This window comes from Haliaeetus leucocephalus, unplaced genomic scaffold, assembly GCF_000737465.1.
Source record: "Haliaeetus leucocephalus isolate CR32 unplaced genomic scaffold, Haliaeetus_leucocephalus-4.0 Scaffold439, whole genome shotgun sequence".
NCBI classification, from domain to species: domain Eukaryota; kingdom Metazoa; phylum Chordata; class Aves; order Accipitriformes; family Accipitridae; genus Haliaeetus; species Haliaeetus leucocephalus.
Window position 1 is genome coordinate 6,511,826 of NW_010972875.1, and position 19,663 is coordinate 6,531,488.

A 19,663-nucleotide genomic window follows, 5' to 3' on the forward strand; every position below is an offset into this window, starting at 1 on the left:
ATCAGCTTTGATGACCAGCTATAAAATCTGTTTTATCTTATTTCTGGCATCCTGCCCATGTACTACTGCTCTGATTAAGAAACAGTTTGCACTGACTACCAGGTAAGTTATCTATACCTTTGTCAATTTGCATTATAAATAATAAAAAAGAGAAACAGCAGCTCATGTTCATTGCCACCCATGGCCATTTTCCCCATCCGCTCATGACAGTATGATATATGGTAAGTAAAAAGCCAAAAGTATACAAAAGCAAAAAGGAACAAATGCGCTCTATAGTATAAATCTGTATCTCCTACCTCAGCTCGACCTTCATAATATGTTAGCATAGACTTTGTAAGTACAAAAAGCCTCTCTTTATAGTTTAAAGGAGAAGTCCTCTTCTTCTGCTGTGATCTTTTAATCAAAATCTCTTGTAGGATAGTAGTCGTATTCATTTCAGCCACTTGTCAGCTCTGTTTCTAGCCATTGAATATCAGTTCCTGTGAAGACAAGAGGAATAAATCATTACAGTATATTTGGAGGATCACAGAGCTGGAGGTTTCTGTAGTAAAAAGAGCTGCTTCATATAAACGAAACTAACTGAATATACAGAAAGCTGGAGCTCACCCTAAGCATCTGGAAGTTTACAGAAGTTAATTATTAGACAAGAAAGTTCAGGCTTTGCTCAGCTGAGGGCTGCACTGGCACATTCCCAGGAAGCCAAAAGCTGTACCTGACCAGGATGAAATAAGGGACATTGCAGCCTACATCACAGAAAATAGGGGTGAGAACTCCAAAACATGCTCCAGACAAACAGCAGTGTATGACAGCTCTTCACAACAAAGTCCTAATGTGTATCAAAGTTTTAATTGCTAAGGTCTGTGCATATATAAATGCCATTTGCAAAAAAAGTTCAGTATACAAAATTGAACGTGGATCAGTAAAACTAATTTTGAAAATTCACCCCAATTATATTAATGAAAATTTTCAGACACAAATGGTCATTTAGAAGATGTCAATCTGAGAACAGAGAATTAAAGATTATTTTTCAGGAAGTGCTAAGTATATGCCCTCTATCTTCTATATAGAAAGACTTCAGGCTGACCATCAACAATCCAAGTAATTTACTTCTGACAGTTCTGGTCGCTCAGTAACGTCAACCCGCTTTAAAGGTTTACACCATGATTGCTACCTGTAGGACAGGCTTAGGAGTACACAAAAACGAACGCACCCACAGTTACTTTGTTTGCAAATCTGGCTCCAGCATCCTGCCAGAGACATTGTCAGGCAATCTCTCTGTTCTTTCCAACGATGCCGGCTTAAACACAGCTGACCTCCTCCCTCATCCGCCTGCTGCCGCCCCACTGTGCCACCCTGCCTCGTGTGGGTGCCAGTGTTCCCCCGGCTGGGCTGGGGAAGGGATCCAACCAGACGTTTCATCATGCAGCACAGACTGCTGCCTGCACAGGCTTAACACATGAGGGGGCACGGAGGCAGGAATGAAAGATGGGGGAGAGACTGTGGAGAAGCCGTTCCAGAAACCTTCTTCCCCGCCATTACCTCTCCCTTTGCTCGCGTTCTGCCAGACTGTCTGGCCCTCGCCTCGAGCGGTGCTCGGTGCTCCGAAGCCAAGGCAAGCTGCAGGCACACACCTCCACCACAGCTCGGGCTAGAGCAGCATGGCTGGAGGCTGAAGCCGTGGCTTGAAGAAGGAACAGCAGCAGCATCTGCTGAAGCACCAGTGACTACGAATATCTTCTCAAGTATGCGTGTATGTGTAGAAGGAGCAGGGGGATAACCCAAGCCAAAGCCCTAGATAATCACTGCAGATCTCTGTACCAGTAGGAAATTTCCCTCCAACATATTAAAAAAAAAAAGCCACCAAAACCTTTTTTTCATTTCTCACAGGGCTTAATTTATGCACCTATCTACTATTTAGAGTATTACAAAATTCACCAGGGAAACGTATGTACAGTTTTCTCTGCGGGCAACGTAACTTCGGCATGGACAAAATAGTGCATTTCACAGCATTGCGCAGAGAAGCTTGAAAAGCCACAGGCCTCCTCACAACATTACCTTACAAAAGCGAAGGTTAAATAAAAATAAATGTAAACAAATTCACTTCAGTGCCTCTCCTTTTGCTTTGTGCCTAAACATGTCATTATTTGTTGTAACAGTACATGAAATGACACCCTTTGCCTTCCAGTCTAGTCCTGATACTGCGTTTCACTCCCTGTTTTGGCCAACTAAGCTCTTGTATCCCACACTCCTGCCATATTCACACAGCTGGATGTAATTGTTTACTGCTTTAAAATATCCTTTTCTTTTCAAGGTGTATATCTGCATATGCTAAAAAAATTAGTCTGTGGTGTACATGGAACTATGAAATAAGACCAGGTTAGGATGCATAAGAAAAAGGCTATATTAGGATTGGAAATGGTGATTATTATGAATAATCTCTTTTTATTTTTCCTCTTCCTCTGATGCATGTACACGCATACGTTTTGTTGGTCATCTGTCACATTGCATTCCTGGGAAGAAGACAGTTAGTAATTGTCTTGAGTGCATTCCTTAATTACTAAAGCTGCCCAATTCTGGTTTATTGCCCTTCTAAAAATAAATTGGCAATCTCAAAGGTAATTGCAGAAGGAAGGATACTACCATGAACTGAAAATACAAACATTGTTCAAAGAATTAAAAGTCACTATTAACTTTCAGACCACCTTAATATCCACGAAACTATAAGGGTTTCACAGGCTCTCCCACTCAAAACAATCCTTCTGTTCTCCGTAGCACAAATTTGTAGGCACTTAAGAAAAACATCATTATTATCCATCTTAGAAATTGTGATCTCAGAGATCCCCAAAATGCTACACTAGAGAGCACAAGAAGGATTCAAAATTAACTATGATTTCAAATCTCAATACTGATAATGCTAAAATATTTCATTTCCCTACCAGCCCCCTTTGGTCACATTAAGATTATATAGCAAACAAAACAAAAATCCTTTTGACAAAATCAGCATTAAAAAATAAACTCATCAATACTGTAATTGGTCAATGTCTGCACCTGGTTGCTATACTGAATTATCTCTGCTATGGAGATCTCTGCAGATTAGAACCGGTTTCCCAGGTCAGAAGATCAGCTTTTGAATCTGCATTTGGTCACAGAAACCTGTTTTGTTCAGGGGTTTTTCCAAGGCAATGGCTCTAGCCACATTTCTGCTTCCATAAATAAGGCTCAGGACAACTGAACCCTCACCTATTATTCTGAAAGTTCCTTTCCAAAATTGCAATACTTCATTGAGAAGCACCTGTAACAACCACCCTTGCCTCTTATCAAACCTATACATCCCTACTTTTTCTTCAGTACAGTTTTAGAAATGTTCTGCAGTTTTCCCCCCAAATATTCCAGTGTTCCCAGACCATCCCTCAGGACACGAAGCTGTTTTCATGACACATTGTTACCTCGTTACAAACAGCTAGGGGAGTTTCATGCTGCCACCCATCTAAACTTCTCACAGCATCGCTCCTGCCAAAGACTTGCCCTGTTCCCTGCCAACCCTAGTTACACAATAACAAATATGATCTAATTTGCAGAGATGCCAAGTACTCAGAATTATGACTGAAATCAGAAAGAGTTACAGATTCTCAGCTTTTTTTTAGGGCAGGAAAACATTCACAACTTTAAGTATCAAAAAGTATGCATCAACTTGCACTATCCATCCTCACATTATACAAATATTCACCTGTATGTCCATGAAGTCACCACACACCTTCCTCTCCTCAGAACAAATGAGAACAACTGTTAAGATAAATCTGCCACGTCGATATTGGTCAAGATGTACAAAGTAAGTTTTTACTTGTAGACAGAGCTTCTGACACACGCCACCTTTCCTGGATTTCACTGGGGAAAACGGAGGCACTAAGTGATGAGGTAACCCCAGCAGTTGCAACACGACACACATACCTCCTGGTTCCCACTCCCAGCTCACGGATTGTGTTTGTTTATTGAAACAATTAGTCACCATAAACCGGTCGGTAAGCATTTGTAACCTTCAAACAGTTGAATAAATGTATGAAAGTACCAGTGGAAGTTCTACTGAGTAGAAAAGAGAAAGTGCATCCCAATCTGACCAGGGCTTCTCTGATCCTAACGCACTAAGTAATTGTGACTTTTTATGGCACAAAGCTTTTTTGTCACACATAGTCATGGAGTGGTTCACAAAAAAAAGGCATTCTGAAAAACACACTTACCACAGCAGTCATAAAACAAATACCAACAGAAAACATTTGTGTGGGGCTGAACACAAAAATAAAACCAAGCTGGAACTCTGGTTTCTGAGTTTCAACCCCTCCTTATTGATGGTAACATTTACCTAGGAATTTGGGTTCTTCAGTGCAAAGTCTTAATACTAAGCTGATGGGCTGCCATTCAAGTCGGAGAATCCCCCTAAGAAACTGACATCCTCAGCTTTCTGACTTGGGTTTTGTGAATCCTGCACAACTGCTCTTTTTCAGATTTTGGGTTTATCAATCCAAACTGGTAGCAATTCCAGGTCTGTGTATTTAACATTGAAAACATATCACCTAATGCAGTACATTAATTAAAATGATGTAATATTAGATAATTCAATTTTTTAAAAAAAGTAAATTATAAGTACACAGGTAGTACCTTGTAATTCTGACTCAAATCTGTAACCCTTCCAGAATATGGTTTTTTCTTTTTTTTTTTAATTCAATTTACTGATCAAGTTCATAATGTGCCCCTGCAAATGGCTGCAGTGGGGTAAGCGAACAGGCAGCACACTGCAGTTCTGGGTAGAGAGCAGAAACAGTGCAGAAGGAAGAAGAAAAGGAGAACTCCTGACCCTGTTTTTTCTGCTGAAGCTGATGTTGCTTTATCATGAAACTACAAACCAAGTCACATGTGAATAGTTACTTATATCCAGCACAGACTTGCTTATTTGAATAATTACTACTCAGTGTAAGCAAGGATTGCAAAATCTGCTCTTGTGCTTCATATGGTAGAAAAGTCTTTTTGCCCTACATCTTAAGGTTGTGGATTCAAACTCTAAAAAATAAAAGACAACTGAATAAAAGACAAATGTTATTAACCCCTGTTCAAATGGTAAATTTCACAGAAATACAAATACAGAAAAATGTACTTTAGCATAATCTGTCATAATTTTAAAATTGGAATTGAGGGGGGAAATACTGTAATGATATCTGAAATGTATCATATGCCAGAAAAAGGAGAAGTAAAAAATACTGGGATTTGCTTTTTTTCTCCTCTCTTTTTTTTTCTCTGAGCAGACTCTCAGAAACCACTTCTATCATATGCAACCTATTTTATTATTTTTTGGTAACTGAGAGAAATGCAATCTTTGGGGCCTACTTTCAAATAGATTTCAAAATTATACCCAAAGGTTTGCAAAACCCTGGTCTGTGAAAATCAGCCAAAGAATAACTGGCTAATTTTATATATAATCAGACCCTGTGAAAAGAAAATTCATATTTGCCTGCACTAAGTTTAGGTTAAGAAGTAAACAGACTAAGGGGTAACTCAGTGACAACTCTTTGACTGGAGATTCTGAGATAGCCATGTGCTGTTGCAAAATATCCTTTGTTCAACTGAAAGCTACTCACGTACACACGCAGGAGAAGTATTTCATTGCAACCAGCACAGGTTTTCCAAAATTCTTTGGAAACAGGCTCACTACATTTTACAAAAGACAAGCATTTGTTTCCTTTTAGCATTATAACTTGGGTAGCTAGGGTAAGTGAAGAAAACAATGCTGAAAAAGTGACTGTCCCTCTTAGATAAGGTCAGCTGGCATCGAGGTGGTTCATCACACCAAACTGGACCATCAACTTATCAACCACAACAAAGAAGAAGTAAAGCCAAAGTGCACAGAACAGCTTGGGAAAAATGGTAAGAGCAGCAAATGGGTTTCTCTCCCCTTACAATGATGAGTTCAGATTTAGGAGAACGACATGTACATGTCTCCAAATAATTTGTAAACTCAGCTATTGTGCTTTATTGTGACCTCCTGTAAGCAGTACACTCCAATGTCTAAGTTATCCTTTTACAGCTTTATAGTGCACCTTCTTCAATTCCCTCACAAATAAATTATTTAGGAAAGGAACCTCTGCTTTGTGAAACAAAAATTACATTATTACCATCCATGATGTAGAAAAATACGTTGATATGGGCATTTTTTAATTTAAATTATTTACTGCTAACTTTGAGTTAGCAACACTATGGGACACCATACAAAGGATGGACTGATCAATTTTCACCATCCTCAACAACTTGTATTTTTATTCATTCCTCTAGAGATGAGTATTTGTAGCTTTTCTTATTTCTTCCACGTAAAAGCTCTACAATACCTATAAACTTGCACTGACTATTCTGCCTTCAGTTTATTCAGATCAAAACCATTTGTAATGTTCTTTGCTGAACGAAAATAAAGCTGAAACTTAGTTTGGGACACAGGAAAGCAAGGCACAAAAAAAGACTTTGAAACTTCAGTTAAAGTAGAAAAATCCAAAAGTTTTCTCAGCCTACTGACCTTCTGCATGCTCAGCCACCCGTCCTTTCTAAAGTCAAAAAGCTTTTGAATGTGTCACTGCCTCAAGAAACAGTACTGGCTATAGAGCAGGTATTCAACTCTTGTATTGTATGCTATCCCTAACTTCCCATGTTTATTTTGTTAGTCAAAAGTATTAGGAGTTCTTCTTGCGATTTCATCGAAGACTAGTACAGAAATGAAGACGACTTTCTAAAGAGAAGCAAAACCCACTGCCCAAGAGTTGCAAATCTTTCTGAACATGGACTTGCTCCCCTACTGTATTTATTGTCTGCAAAGTGACATTGGTATGGCTGTAACATCTCCAAGCCTGTGTTTTTGCCACTCTTTCAATGCTTGTGAATAATCTTTGCTGCTCTTCACCATCATCTATATAGGTTAAAGTTTAACCCCTACCTTCATCCACCCCCTTTTTCTCACACAGAGTAATAATATGACATAAGCTGATGGTTTATATTGTTGGGGGAAAGGTCTGTGTGTATATATATATATAGAGGGTAGTTGTAATTCATCATATTCATAGGAAAGGTAATTAAAAATGTCTGCAAAACCATACACAGAAAACCTTTAACAGTAAGAGAACCTCAAATACTCTGGCAGTCTAGATTTTTCAGATTTGAGAATATTAGATAGTTCTATAACCACATACATAATGTGGCTTTGCATCACCCTCTACTCAACCCACACACAGCAGTTAATGGTTGCTATTATTTCCATAAAAATGCTATTAGCACTAGCTACTATTGTTAAATTCCACTCCAGCATCCAAAGTTACCATCTTATTTTTCGCTGTAAACTATGAAAAGCTTTCAAAGTGGCCTACCACAATTGAACAGTGCTTCCCACAGAAGAAACCCCATCTTAAATCTTCTGCAGGCAGAACTGACCTCTTCTACTGAGAACCTGTGGTTTTGGGCTCACCAGAAGCCATATGCAGCCTGACAAACTAAAATATCCTGCCTGTGAGCAGCGTTTACTGCATTCACACAGCTTCCAGGCAAGAGCTTTGCATATTTTGTGTGCCTTAGCACACAGGCAGACCAAACTTTTACAGCACGATAAACTTATCCCCAGCTGGGCCTCCTGACAAAACCTCCTGCAACAGCCAGCAAAATCATATACAGCCAGCAAAATCATATGTGAGAGAACTAGCTATATTTTAATTATCACACATTCAATTCAAGCAAAGGAAGATTAAAATTAGAGAAGGCAATTAAAAAAAGCAATTTCACTTTCTTTTTAAAGACTTCTTTTTGAGGGTAGATTTCTGATTTTTGGAAGAGGGAAGCAGTGTTATCACAGTGATGAACATAAACAGCTAACTGAGGATGCTCTCTCTAACTATACACACTGCCTGGTATGGCACTTGCTGCCATTGTCATGGTGCCTAATCCCTGCTGTTCAGACAAGGACCAAATCCAAGCCTGACTGTTATGTTTATGCACTGATATTTGATATTAACCCTTAGAAGGGAGAGAGCAGATTTTCCCAGGTCCAAACTTTGTTGCTCAGGTTTATTTTTACTTCTAAATACCATGTACAAAGTGCAGTGAAAATAGTAAACTTAATTTTCTGCTGACATACAGCAGCTCTTACCCACTGTGGTGCAATCACCAGGACTTCAGGATGCTGCAGGGAGTTTGACTGCAGCTGGCCAGATGAGGCAGAGCATAAAGAGATTTACTTCTTCACTTGCGCAGCATAAATGTCTGGTGAAGAATATTAGTTTGGTTTACTTGAACAAATATAACTGGCCCTCAGCTGACAGAGAAGAGGTAAAAGATAAAGCATGAACAGAAAGGGTCTGAACTGGGAGGAGGTATGTGGTATACTGGTCCTTCTTACATGTGTATGTACCTTTGAAAGGAGACCATCCTCTTTGTTCTGGCAAGTATTTTCAAAGTAAGGTTAGAGAAGAAAATGGAAGACCTACCTCCAAACCAGCATGGCGTTGGCTTGGAGGAGCTGAAGCTCAGAGAAAGCGGAGTCTATTTACTTCACTTCTGCATAGACCAAGACTGGTCCACCAGTCCCCCGCTGGCCCTGCAGCACTGCGTGGACATTCAGTAAAGCAGAGCTGCTGCCTCAGCCTTTTTCCTAAAAATCCCCTGCCGATAAGAAGGGAAGAGAAGCTGTAACACCCACTTACTAAAGAAACAGGCAAAGATGAGATTGGCAAAGGAAATGGGCGATGCTTGTGCAAAGGCTTCTCCTACTTCTCCAGGAAGCCAGAGATTTAGAGGGCTGGAAAAATAAATGTTCTGTAAATCAGAGGTTGAACCTAATTCTGTTCAGGAATCCTAAAGCTCACCATTAAGTAGGAGGTCAATTGCTATTGTGCACAGAACTGCAAAACTGAGAAGAGCAAATCAAATCTATGGGGAAGAGAAGAAAAGAAAAATAAAGAAGAAAAACAAAGGTCAACAGTGCCTGAGGAGGCTATTCTTTTTAATTGCAGTAAAGGAGTCAGTTTAACTCACTTCCTCCACAATTTGAGTTTGTTTTTCCAAATGTTATACAATCTCAGGTGAGCATGTGATGTATTACACCAAAAATAACCTCAATTTATTTCAGTATTCAAGACACTCTTTTGACATGGTCTAACTAAAATACTGTAATACATACAAATTATGACTTGCTTTATGCACAGGGAATGACTAATACTTCCTCAGTTACTTCTCTTTCCAAATGCTGCAATATGAACTTTTTTCCCTAAACAACTACTTGTTCTCCGACTACTAAAGTTAACTCTTTCTGCTCAGCCAGCGTACATGCCAAGTAACTGATAGCAATGCAATGAACCTAACTTTGCACTAACGTGGACATGATCACAGTCTTGTTTTGTACCATTGGGCTGACATACCACTTAAAAGTGGAGAATGGTAGAAATAAGCCACCCATTAACCATCTAGCACCACCTCTCCTCTGGTGCCAAGCCCATTCATTCTGGAGCTAGAACCAATCTCCTGCAATAATATTTCAACACATAAAAGCAACACCCAGCCTTCTAGATCATGACCTGCCATCATCTTAAAAGCTACCAAGAAAACTCAATCAGTGGCTGAAGGAAATCTTTTCTGGCTTGAACATACTTTGCCAGCAATAAGCAAACCTGAAATACTCCGAAGGAGGCTGTCTGTTCTCTGCACCAAATGACTGCCATGGCAAAGTGTCACTGGTACATCTATATGGCACAGCTGAAGCCACAGAAATCCTGGCGTGGCTCCCGATGGCAGAAAAGCAGTACCAGCACTACCCTGCACTTGCACTACTAAACACTACTCTGGAATTATGAGTTCAGGTGCAGATTCTGCTGCACCTGCTTGTGATCTTAGCCAGCTTGTTGGTAGCTTCTCTCACCTGAACTCCATGGAAAAAACACAGATGAGCCCAAGGATGAACATCTTGAGTCACTCATTCCTGGGTTGACATACAATTTTCAAAGAATGCCATGAACTGGATTGGTTTTAAGTTTGATAAAGGCTTTATGAATTAAAAATATTTTTTCCATGTCTCACAAGAGGTATGTAGAAGTGGTCTATAGGTACATCCCACATGAAGTAGAAGCAGGCATCAATTATGATTCCACTTCAACCACTCTCTGTCCCAGGCTACCCTTAGGTGATGTGATATTCCTTGCATATGTAGAAGCAGCACAGTGGGTCAAAAAGCACCTGTAATTTCCTCAGTGCCTGCAGGAAATCCAGTGACAGGGATACACGGGTTTTGAAATCCATCTTCAAAAGCCAGCCTTTTTTTACAAAAGCTCAGACTATTCAGTCCTTCGGGGCCCTGCTGGACCAGCTATAATAATCTGACAGTGCTCAAAAAGGTAGCAATTCATCCTCGCAATGTGCCAGCCAGCAGTACAATTAGTGAGATGACTTTATTGAATTGAATCAAAACAGCATTTGGTTTTAAGACACCCTGCAAACATCAACCATGTATTTGCTGCTTATTGCTAGGAAAGAAAGCTATTTACCTAGCCACCCGTCACCTGCTTTTTGCACTTGTATCTTATTCACAAGAAACGTAAAGGAACTTTTTAATTCTTCGGGGAAACCACCATTTCCCAAATTGATAGCAGGCTGTAGCTCCTTATCTGTTTGTCTTCAAAGATTACTTCTATCATTTCAATCATCAGATTTTCTTTGATCAGATGGAATGGTCCCATCAGAATTCAGGTATAAATCCCTTTATCACTTCTGCAGTGCTCCTCAAGATATTATGTTTCCCCCCCCCCCCCCCTTCACCCCTTTATAAAAACCACACACCTCCCCAAAATGGATAAAAACTTGTAACACCTGCAACATAAAAGCCAGCTGAGTGCTTTAGTATCTACAGAATGACAGCTATAGATGCATCCTTGAGCCTCAGCACAAAGGGATGGCTTGTGGGAAAACCAGTCCAGACCCATATGTAATAAATTGGCTACCTCACAGCTAAGGACCATGTGATCATAAAATAAGCATATGGCTGGGAAGAGCTGCAAGGAAGTCCTGAGGTCAGGGAAAATTTGCAAAAAAAAGTAGTTGGCTTTCAGGGAATTTGGGGGGACTCTTTGGCATGTGGCTTGCAGAAGAGAAACCTACCTCTGGATAAGCACTAGGTTAGAGAGAAGTGATGGCTGCTGTATTGTTCTTCTTTCATATTAACACCAGTTTAACAGAACCAGGTGAGATGGCCCTGAACCAGCTCCAGGGATGTGCTGTTATTTTTTCCTGGGTTGTTGAAGACCACAGTCTACTCTCCCTACTGCTAAAATCACGATCTTCTTTATATCTTTTATCAAGCATCCACCCTTCTAGGTCATTTGTATAGAGTAGATGTGAGCCAAGTTCACATCTACTCCATAGGAATACCTGTTAACAGCCCCATTGTAGGCACAAAACCAACCGTTTTCTCTCTAAAATGAGAATAAGCTTTAAAAAAATCATATCCTCTTTTTAGTTAGCGTTTTAGTTGCTTTTCAGATAGTCTATGAAAAACATCTTAGCAGCAAGCTGTAATATTGAAGTTCAGTATTGAAGTTTCACTGACTAGTTAGGTTATCTGAGGCAGGAGTTAAACAGGTTTGTGAGCAAGAGATTAAGCATGACTCCTGCATGCCCTGGACCCTCACCAGGAGCAATTCCAACATCTGTATGCTAGTATTATGCTTTTAACAAAATTAGGCATGCAAAAGACATAGCCCAGGTAACCATATGCTATGTGGTAAGATGCTAGCAATATATATTAAAAATTTACATAATGTGCTTTTTTCCCCCATAATAATGACTGTTTAATTCAACCCAGGTATACCAGAAACTACACTATGCTTAAACACATTCATTAATAGCACCATTAATAAGAAAAATACATACTTATAGTAATAACTGCTTTTAAATAGAGACAGAAACAAGTGTCCACTAGACTACATGGAAGCTACACAGTAAGAATTACTTCAATAATAAAGAGGGGAATTTCAGCTGAAGACAAAGCTGTGAAGCTGACTCAGATGATGAACTACTGGCCACAACTCACACGTTGGTGTCCACATTGACTAATGGGTATATTTCCCCTCAAAAATCTCTATTTTGAGGTAGTATTATAAGGCCACTTGATAACTGTTACTTTTTTGCACCTACTGAGTGACAGACTATCCCCAAACCTCCCTCATACAGACAGTGCTGATACATCTAAAGTTATGGGTCAGAACTGCCTTCTGTGCATGAGGAAAAACCCAAGGCAGCAACTGGGGGACAGGAAATACTGCAAGTTCCTGTTTGTCAAGTTTCCCCTGCATCGTTTTCACCAGGATATGTCCCCTCCGCTACAAAACAAGCACAAGAGATTGAACCCAAAATGAATGACCATTTACATTTCAGCCGAGATCTCCTACTACTGTTTCCACATCTGGCAATTCAGGGCTACACATAAAGGCAGTGGCATTGGCAAGGTCAGCGTTCTCATCTTCTGATTCCAGATTCTCTTACCCCATTATGTTGGATAGGTTACAAGGAAAATTTCACATAAATGAAACTCAAAATTCCCTCACCATCATACCACACCCTCACTTCACCAAGATGGGACAACAAGACTCTTAGTGCGAGAAGTACCACTTGATTGCACTCCAAATTGTAGAAGTAATGCTACCAGACCAAATTTCATGTTCTCAGGCTTTGTGCATGTCTAGCTGACGTGCTCCTTGAAGAACTGTACTTACAGCAGCTTTCATTTTCTTTACTCAGCTAACAAAGCGTTTCACTTTCTGTGTTGCTCTGTGCTTGAACCACATGTATGTTACGATAGGGATTAAAAATATGAAAATGGACACTCTAAGTAGAATCCACGCTGCTCAGTACTTTCTGGAGAGATATTTGGAAGAGCGAGACCTATTTTCCTGAAGTTACTGAGGCAGATCCCACAGAGTTCTACCCTAAAATTATTTGTAGGGTTCTGTTAAATTGTTAAACTTTTAGTTGCATTTCAGCCGCTTACTAATAAAGTCCCCACATACAGGACTGAAAACCCAGGCTGTGAGCCTGAAGAATTTCTTCTTCACATACAGTGCAGCCCAAGCAACAAGGAATACCAAAGGACTTTAGTTTCACTCATGTCAAAATAGAAGTATTAATTTGGGGGGGAAAAAATTCTCACTGAATCTGAAAATAAACACAACTGAGGCAGTACTGTGGTCTCGTGTTTTCCCTCTCCTCTCACTCCTGCAAGGCAGCAAGCACCTCTAGCGAAGCAGCTTGTTATGTCTGCTCCCCTTGATGTCAGTTCTCAGATGTTGGGGTGTTTCAACTGTTGCAAGCTAAACAGGGAATAAGAGCACCTGTCAGGTGTCACAAGACATTTATCATCTTAAGGAACAGCATTCAGCTTAACTCTCATTGAGACATCATGCAATACTGTCATTAATGCTTGATAGTATCTTACTCCACTCTGATTACTTATAGTGAGGCATAAGAATATTGCAGAAGGGGCATCACCAGAAGCTGGGCTGCCACAATCCAGTCCCATTGAGGTCAAAATTACAAGGAATAAAGTTAAGACACTGCAAAGGTAAGAGAAGATAGTCTTTTATGGCTAGGTCTCAGGTTTTCACAGGGAGTGCCTGCTTTGCACTGACTTTCAGAGTTAGTTTCAGTTCAAGAGATCCAGAAAAGTAACTAAACAAAACCAAGGGAATTTTGCCACTTGCCCATGACTTTATTGTTTAATCAGACAGCTGTAATCCTCTTCATGCTTTGAGAGAGTGTCTTGGTGGGAAGAGTGTGCCACTGCGATGGCGGAGGAGTCACCTGCAGCCCCTGACGCAGAACCACAGCCCTCCGGCCAATCTCTCACTGCTCTCACACCACACAGCCTTTCACCATGTCATTCTTCCAAAATCCCCTCCCACAAAACAGACCCTCACAGTTCATCTGACACACCAGAGCTGTAAATGTGCCTCCTCCCAACAACTGAACCCACTCCATTCAAGCATCACTGAGGATGAATGAGAGGTCACCTAAGCTGCAAGCCTGGCACCAGCCTTCAGCGCTGAGGAGAAGGTGTTCCTCATGGCCTACTGTGACAAAGCAAACTGAAACAGCCAGACCAGCCATCGTCTGAATGAAGCAGTGGCCTAATGGGAAAAGAAAATCACATGTGGCTACATAACTAAACATATCTTACAATGCATTACGCATAAGCGAGCTGAATTGAAGTTGTACTGGCAGTTTTGAACCAGCCACTCTTAACACCCGAGTGCTAGATTTCTTCATGCTAAAAAAAAAAAAAAAAAGAGTTCCTTTAACCATCTTCGCTGGATACAGTTTAGGTAGCTATTTTACTTCCAAAAGATCCCAAAGTATATTTAAGATCACCAGTTTAAAGGATCTCCTGTGGGACAGAAAAAGTGGTCCATTCAGCTCAACTCAGTTTACACGTTAAGAACACATCCCTCAAATGGGGTCTCGCAACCCGAGGTGGGGCAGGCCCCCTCTCTTCTCCCACCATGGCACTGGGAATGGCCATGGTTTGCAACTTCAGCTGGGAAGAGACGCTTGTAATTGGGAAGGCAGTGAGGAAGACACACAGACAATTATTCTTTCTGCCAGGATATGGAGCTTGAGCCTGTGATATAGGACATCCTGTAATTCACAGGACAAGCAGCAACCCTAAATAGATTAAGAATTTGATGTATTGTGGTTATCTCACCTACCCTGTAGGCTAGCAAAGGGAACCCGACAAGAAGATTTCTGCACAGGGCTGCCTAGGACAGAGTTACAATGGATACTATGTTCAGCTAAAACTGAAGGGCAGTTACCGTTCGGGTCTGGTGGCGAGTTATGTTGCTACTCTATGGAGAGAGAAAAAAAAAGTCTTTTTTTGTTTAATAAGCATAAATGGTCAGCAGTTGGTCCCAGTCTAACGTGACCCTGGTTCAGAAGGAAGAGCCCCGCTTCCTGTAGCGCCCAAAGCCATTTTTTTCTGCTCCACATTCAAATGGAAACAAGGCCTAAGATCTAAAGCGTTCTTATGGTTTAATCAGGTTGCAGCTTGTAATAGGCACAGGACTGAACAAAACCCCTCCTGACAGGAAACTCAGCTGTGACCTACTTGAGCATACATGAAGTTATACCCTACGTGCGGCAAAGTGGTACCCATTCATACCTCCGCTGATAAGAGAAACATGAACGAGGAAAAGCAGGAGTGCCAAGAAAGCGTTCACCCAGGTCCCACATACCTCACCACACTGCAGTCTTCCCCCCCGCCCTTTTTTCCTGCATTTGTTTAATGTCACATAGAATTTTTACCTTAAGAGCTGAAACGGGACGGCCCCGTTGGCAGCCTGCTGCTTTGCTTTGGAAGAGGGGCTGTGACTGCAAACGTGGCCACACTTCTCCTTCCCGTCACCAAGAGCTGAGTCCCACGGCTGCCCTCAGCAGATGGGGAACAGCTCTTGTACATCAGCTGTCAGCCAGACTTGGGCTCTCCCAGAGCAACCCGTCTCTGCGGCAGGCTCCCAAAAACCACCTCTTCTGCCCACAGTACCAAGGCTTGACCACACCAAGCTAGGCATGAGCTTTACTGAACCACCCAGAATACAGGACAGCCATCCAACCAAGATGCATCTTTTCAGCAATGCCATTTACTTCCTAAATGTTTGGGTATTGTCAAAACCAAAGACTTCTCCTAGGTGATGCCATTCTTCCTGAGAAAGGTAAACCCTGCCTGTGATGGACAGACCTACTCCCAGGAGGCTTCTGCTACTTTTCCAGAGATTTCATGATCCCCTTCGAACACAGCAGCCACTTCACACTGCTTGCAGGGAACAGACCTCTCCTTACTCCATCCCACCTCCACGCCTAGGAAATTGTAAAAACCCGATCCTCCCCCGCAAAGCATCTCCTATTATGAGACTCATCTACCCACATGTAAAAAGAAGTCTATCTGTTTTTCAAGTTTTTATCTCACATGGTATTTTCCCTGACTCTGAATCATGGCCCGTGTGGCTGAGCTGGGGGCAGGGAATGACTGAGAACTGCCAGAGCTGTAATGGCCACAGGGCAGTGGTCAATCACAAGCCTCTGCTCCCCAGTTCCTCTTCTGCCATGACAGAAAAAGGGCATACGTGTTCACCCAAACATCAGCTTCCCTCACCTACACACTCCTTTCTTTCCTAATGCTTCTTCCTTTAGAAAATACACTTAGAAAACCAGACCAGAAGCAGGAGAGCAAAACGCTCCTCTGCCCGAGGGCCAGCAAACTGGGGATTTGCCTTTAAAAGTAATACTCTCCGTTAACAAAAATACATTTCTTGAGACCTGATGGACCATTTGTTAAAATGCAGGTGCGATTTCACTGGTTTCTGGAGAGTTGTGCCCCATTAGATCAGTAATACACCTAATGCCTAGTGCTAGCATGAGGCCCTGGCCAGGAGAATTAGGGTAAATTGGGCCGATCTCTTTGCAGTGAGAAGGAGGTCTGTCAGGCTGCAATCACTGTAACAAGAGTCCTCCCCTTGTGTTTTGCGTACCAGAGGAAGCTATGGGCATTAGCAGGTTATTTAATGAACATTATCACTCTAACTTCCATGGTGCAACAACTGACTGGCCATTGTTGTCACTTTTTAGCCAAGGTATTGGTAATTCTGTACAAATAGATGCATCTACATAATACTAAAAATATCTGTAGCACAAATCCAAAAACATATGATAGATGTCCTTCAGAAGCATGTATGTTCTTTGAAATATAAAAACCCCACCACCTCAGGCCTTCTTCTCCATGCCAGCCTTTACTTCAGTCTGTCTGAGTACTGCTTTTCATATCTTTTGATTTTTATACTGGTATTTTCTTATCCTACTTCTGCAGGAAAGCCATCGTGGACTGCTACAACTGATTCTTTGGCATACACAGACTTGCCTTTTTTTTAAAGCACAGTTCCAAGTTCAGCAGTGAAAAGGTAATAGGTTACTGAAAAAAGTCAAAACAAGTAAAAGTAGAAAAACATCTTAGAGGTCAATGGTTAACAGGGGCTAAAGACGCTTTTTCCATGATCTTTGCATTGACAGCAGGAAGCACAGACTTCCATTGTCTAAGAAACAGAAAATGTTTTGCATATTTGAGATATAAATATTTATCTGAAACTTACACCATTCTGCACCTTATCTTGTGTATCCAGTTTATAAGCTAACACAACACAGAATTAAATCTACAACAGGTTGCACCTACATTTGGTGGAGGGGAAGACTTTTCTTGATGCTTCCAAGCAATTCTGTGAAAGTAACCACTTCCCAGTTGTTTTAACTTTAATTACAGGATACCACACCATCACAGCATTTCTGAATACAATGTTGTTTCAGGGCAAGATGAAAAAATATGGAGCTGATATTGTTTTATCAGGTCTATTTTATTTTTCTCCCTTTTTAGCCATTGTAGGCAGTCAGCCAGGTTACTGGATACATCGCAATGCCAAATCCACAATACGGAGCCCACAGCTAAGAATTAAAATGTAACGTAACTTAGGACATAAATCTAGCTGCCTCACAATCAATGGGTTTTAAAGATTTAAAAGATTTTAAAAATTCTACATTAACATTAAAAAAAGAAAAAAAGGTGGTACTCCTATAAATTTTGAAGGGCTAATAAAGTCAGGTCTGGCAGCTGAGAACTAGAGTTACTTCACAAGTAAGGACTAACTGGCAGTATGTTTTAAGTATGTGAACTGCAAATCTTTGTTTTTGATTTTCACACCTGTGAGATTATCTCATTAAAAAAGAAAGAGGGAGTAACCAGGTGCCAGATATAACTACATTGCTCTGTTTTCAGTGGTTTCAGCAGGCAAGCTCACACAGAAGCCATTTGGTTCAAAACACTTATAATACTCATTTAGAAGTTCAGCAGAACATGTAAAGCACCCTTTCCCTGCGGACTAATGCAGAGACAAATGTGACTATTTCACCATAAGATGTCATTTCTCAATAAATAAAACATGTAAAATAAAACCTAGAGAAATATGAAGACTATCAGAGGAGAGAGTCTGACAGCAAATGGGCTCTTTCCTGCTGTAGTCCCCTTACAAACCATAACCGTCAAAAGGCTATATGAGTAGCACCCTGCCTGGGAGCTACCTCCCCACCTACAAGAGCAGTGCCTGTGAAACAAGACCAGGACACCTAAAGGGCCTCTTCTGCACACATGGTGTGATCCGAACAGCACAGCTGATGTGCCAAAAGGAAAGAGGAGCATGTGCAAAATCACTCTGGGTACTCCCTCAAGTGTAACTGGGAGCCTGTTTGTATGGGTGCTGCTTTCTGATGGCCCAAAATACCCTAAACATTTATATAGCAGCCGTAAGTAACAACCCATCTTCCAGTCAATGGAGAGTTCTGAGAAATTAAATAGCGATGCTTCACCCTGCAGCCACGCTATATCAGATGTGAGACAGTCAGATAAAGCATAGGCAACATTTACTCTAAAATGAAAACAAATGCTCCAGAAGCACGTATTCACAAGACACCTTTTTATCTGCATTTCTGGTACGGTCAGTTCTTCCATCTATAAAAGGTACAGTCTCACGTATTTGACTCATAAAACAATATTAAGTATTTCAGATTAGCATTTGTCACAGTAAGGTAGACATCTGTCATTCCAAGCAGAGAACTCATGGCCACGTCTACGCTAAAAGCTGTTTACAGTTCAAATAATTCTCGCTTCCGACGTATAGGGACACAGAAAGGAAGCCTGTGGAAAAGCACCATGCAAATCTAGTCACCTACTGCATGAGCTGCAGGTACGCTGTATCCCAGCGCAAGGCTACGTAAGAGCGTTCACTGCCAAGAAAGGGTAACCACGGTGTGGGACAGAAAGCAGGGGGAATCATTGCGATGACTGAACTCACACGCAAGGCTAACTGTGCCTTGAGACAGGGTGGAACAGTCTCAGTAAAGCACAGCGGTTACACGGATGTAAGGAAAGACTCGGAGAAGAAAGTTACATAAACAAGGAAATACTCAGTAACTGTCAGCCTTAAAACGGATCTGGCAGCCTGGGCAGCAGCCCCTTACATTACACGCATTCTAGCAATTTTAAGCGGAGGTTTAGAACTGCAGCTTCTGCCACGGCTCCCGCTGACAGCCTCCCACCCCGACGTCGAGGAAGGCATACCTCCGCTCCTGCTGCGTCGTCGCTCACATTCGAAGCCGCCAACAGCGGCTGCTGCCGGCTGCGCTCCCTCGGCCGCCGCCGGCCCTCCCGGGACACCGTGCCCTCCCGGGACACCGTGCCCTCCCGGGACACCGTGCCCTCCCCGGCACACCGCCCGCCGATCGGCCCCCCGGCCGCCCCGCACCGCCGCTGCTGCGGGGCGCGGACTCGGTGACCTGCGCTCGGGGCAGCCCCGGCTGGCAGCGCGGTGAAATAAACTCCCCCCTCCCGGGTCTCTTTGCGGGGACGGCCCCGTTGCTCGGCGGCCCCGGCACTGCCTTACCTGGCTGTCCCGGCCGCCGCCGCGGAAGGAGCCCCGGCGCCGAGGGAGGCGGAGGGAGGGAGGAAGGCTCCGGACTGCCCCGCTCCGGCCCGGGAAGGCGGCGGCGTCGGCGCCTCCTCCTCCTCCCG

The 19,663-nt window shown here is 42.1% G+C and overlaps 1 protein-coding gene across 1 annotated transcript in view; it reads right to left on the minus strand.

Annotated features, from left to right (window-relative positions):
• TEC (tec protein tyrosine kinase) overlaps window positions 1-19,635 on the minus strand; it is a 52,337-nt gene extending 32,702 nt beyond the window's left edge. Inside the window, exons 1-2 of the mRNA XM_010574496.1 lie at window positions 19,536-19,635; window positions 297-479 (exon numbers count right to left, since the gene is read on the minus strand). Coding sequence (XP_010572798.1) covers window positions 297-434 — 138 coding nt within the window. The 5' untranslated portion in view covers window positions 435-479; window positions 19,536-19,635. The remainder of the gene's footprint in view (window positions 1-296; window positions 480-19,535) is intronic.
• Between the last annotated feature and the right edge of the window lie 28 nt (window positions 19,636-19,663).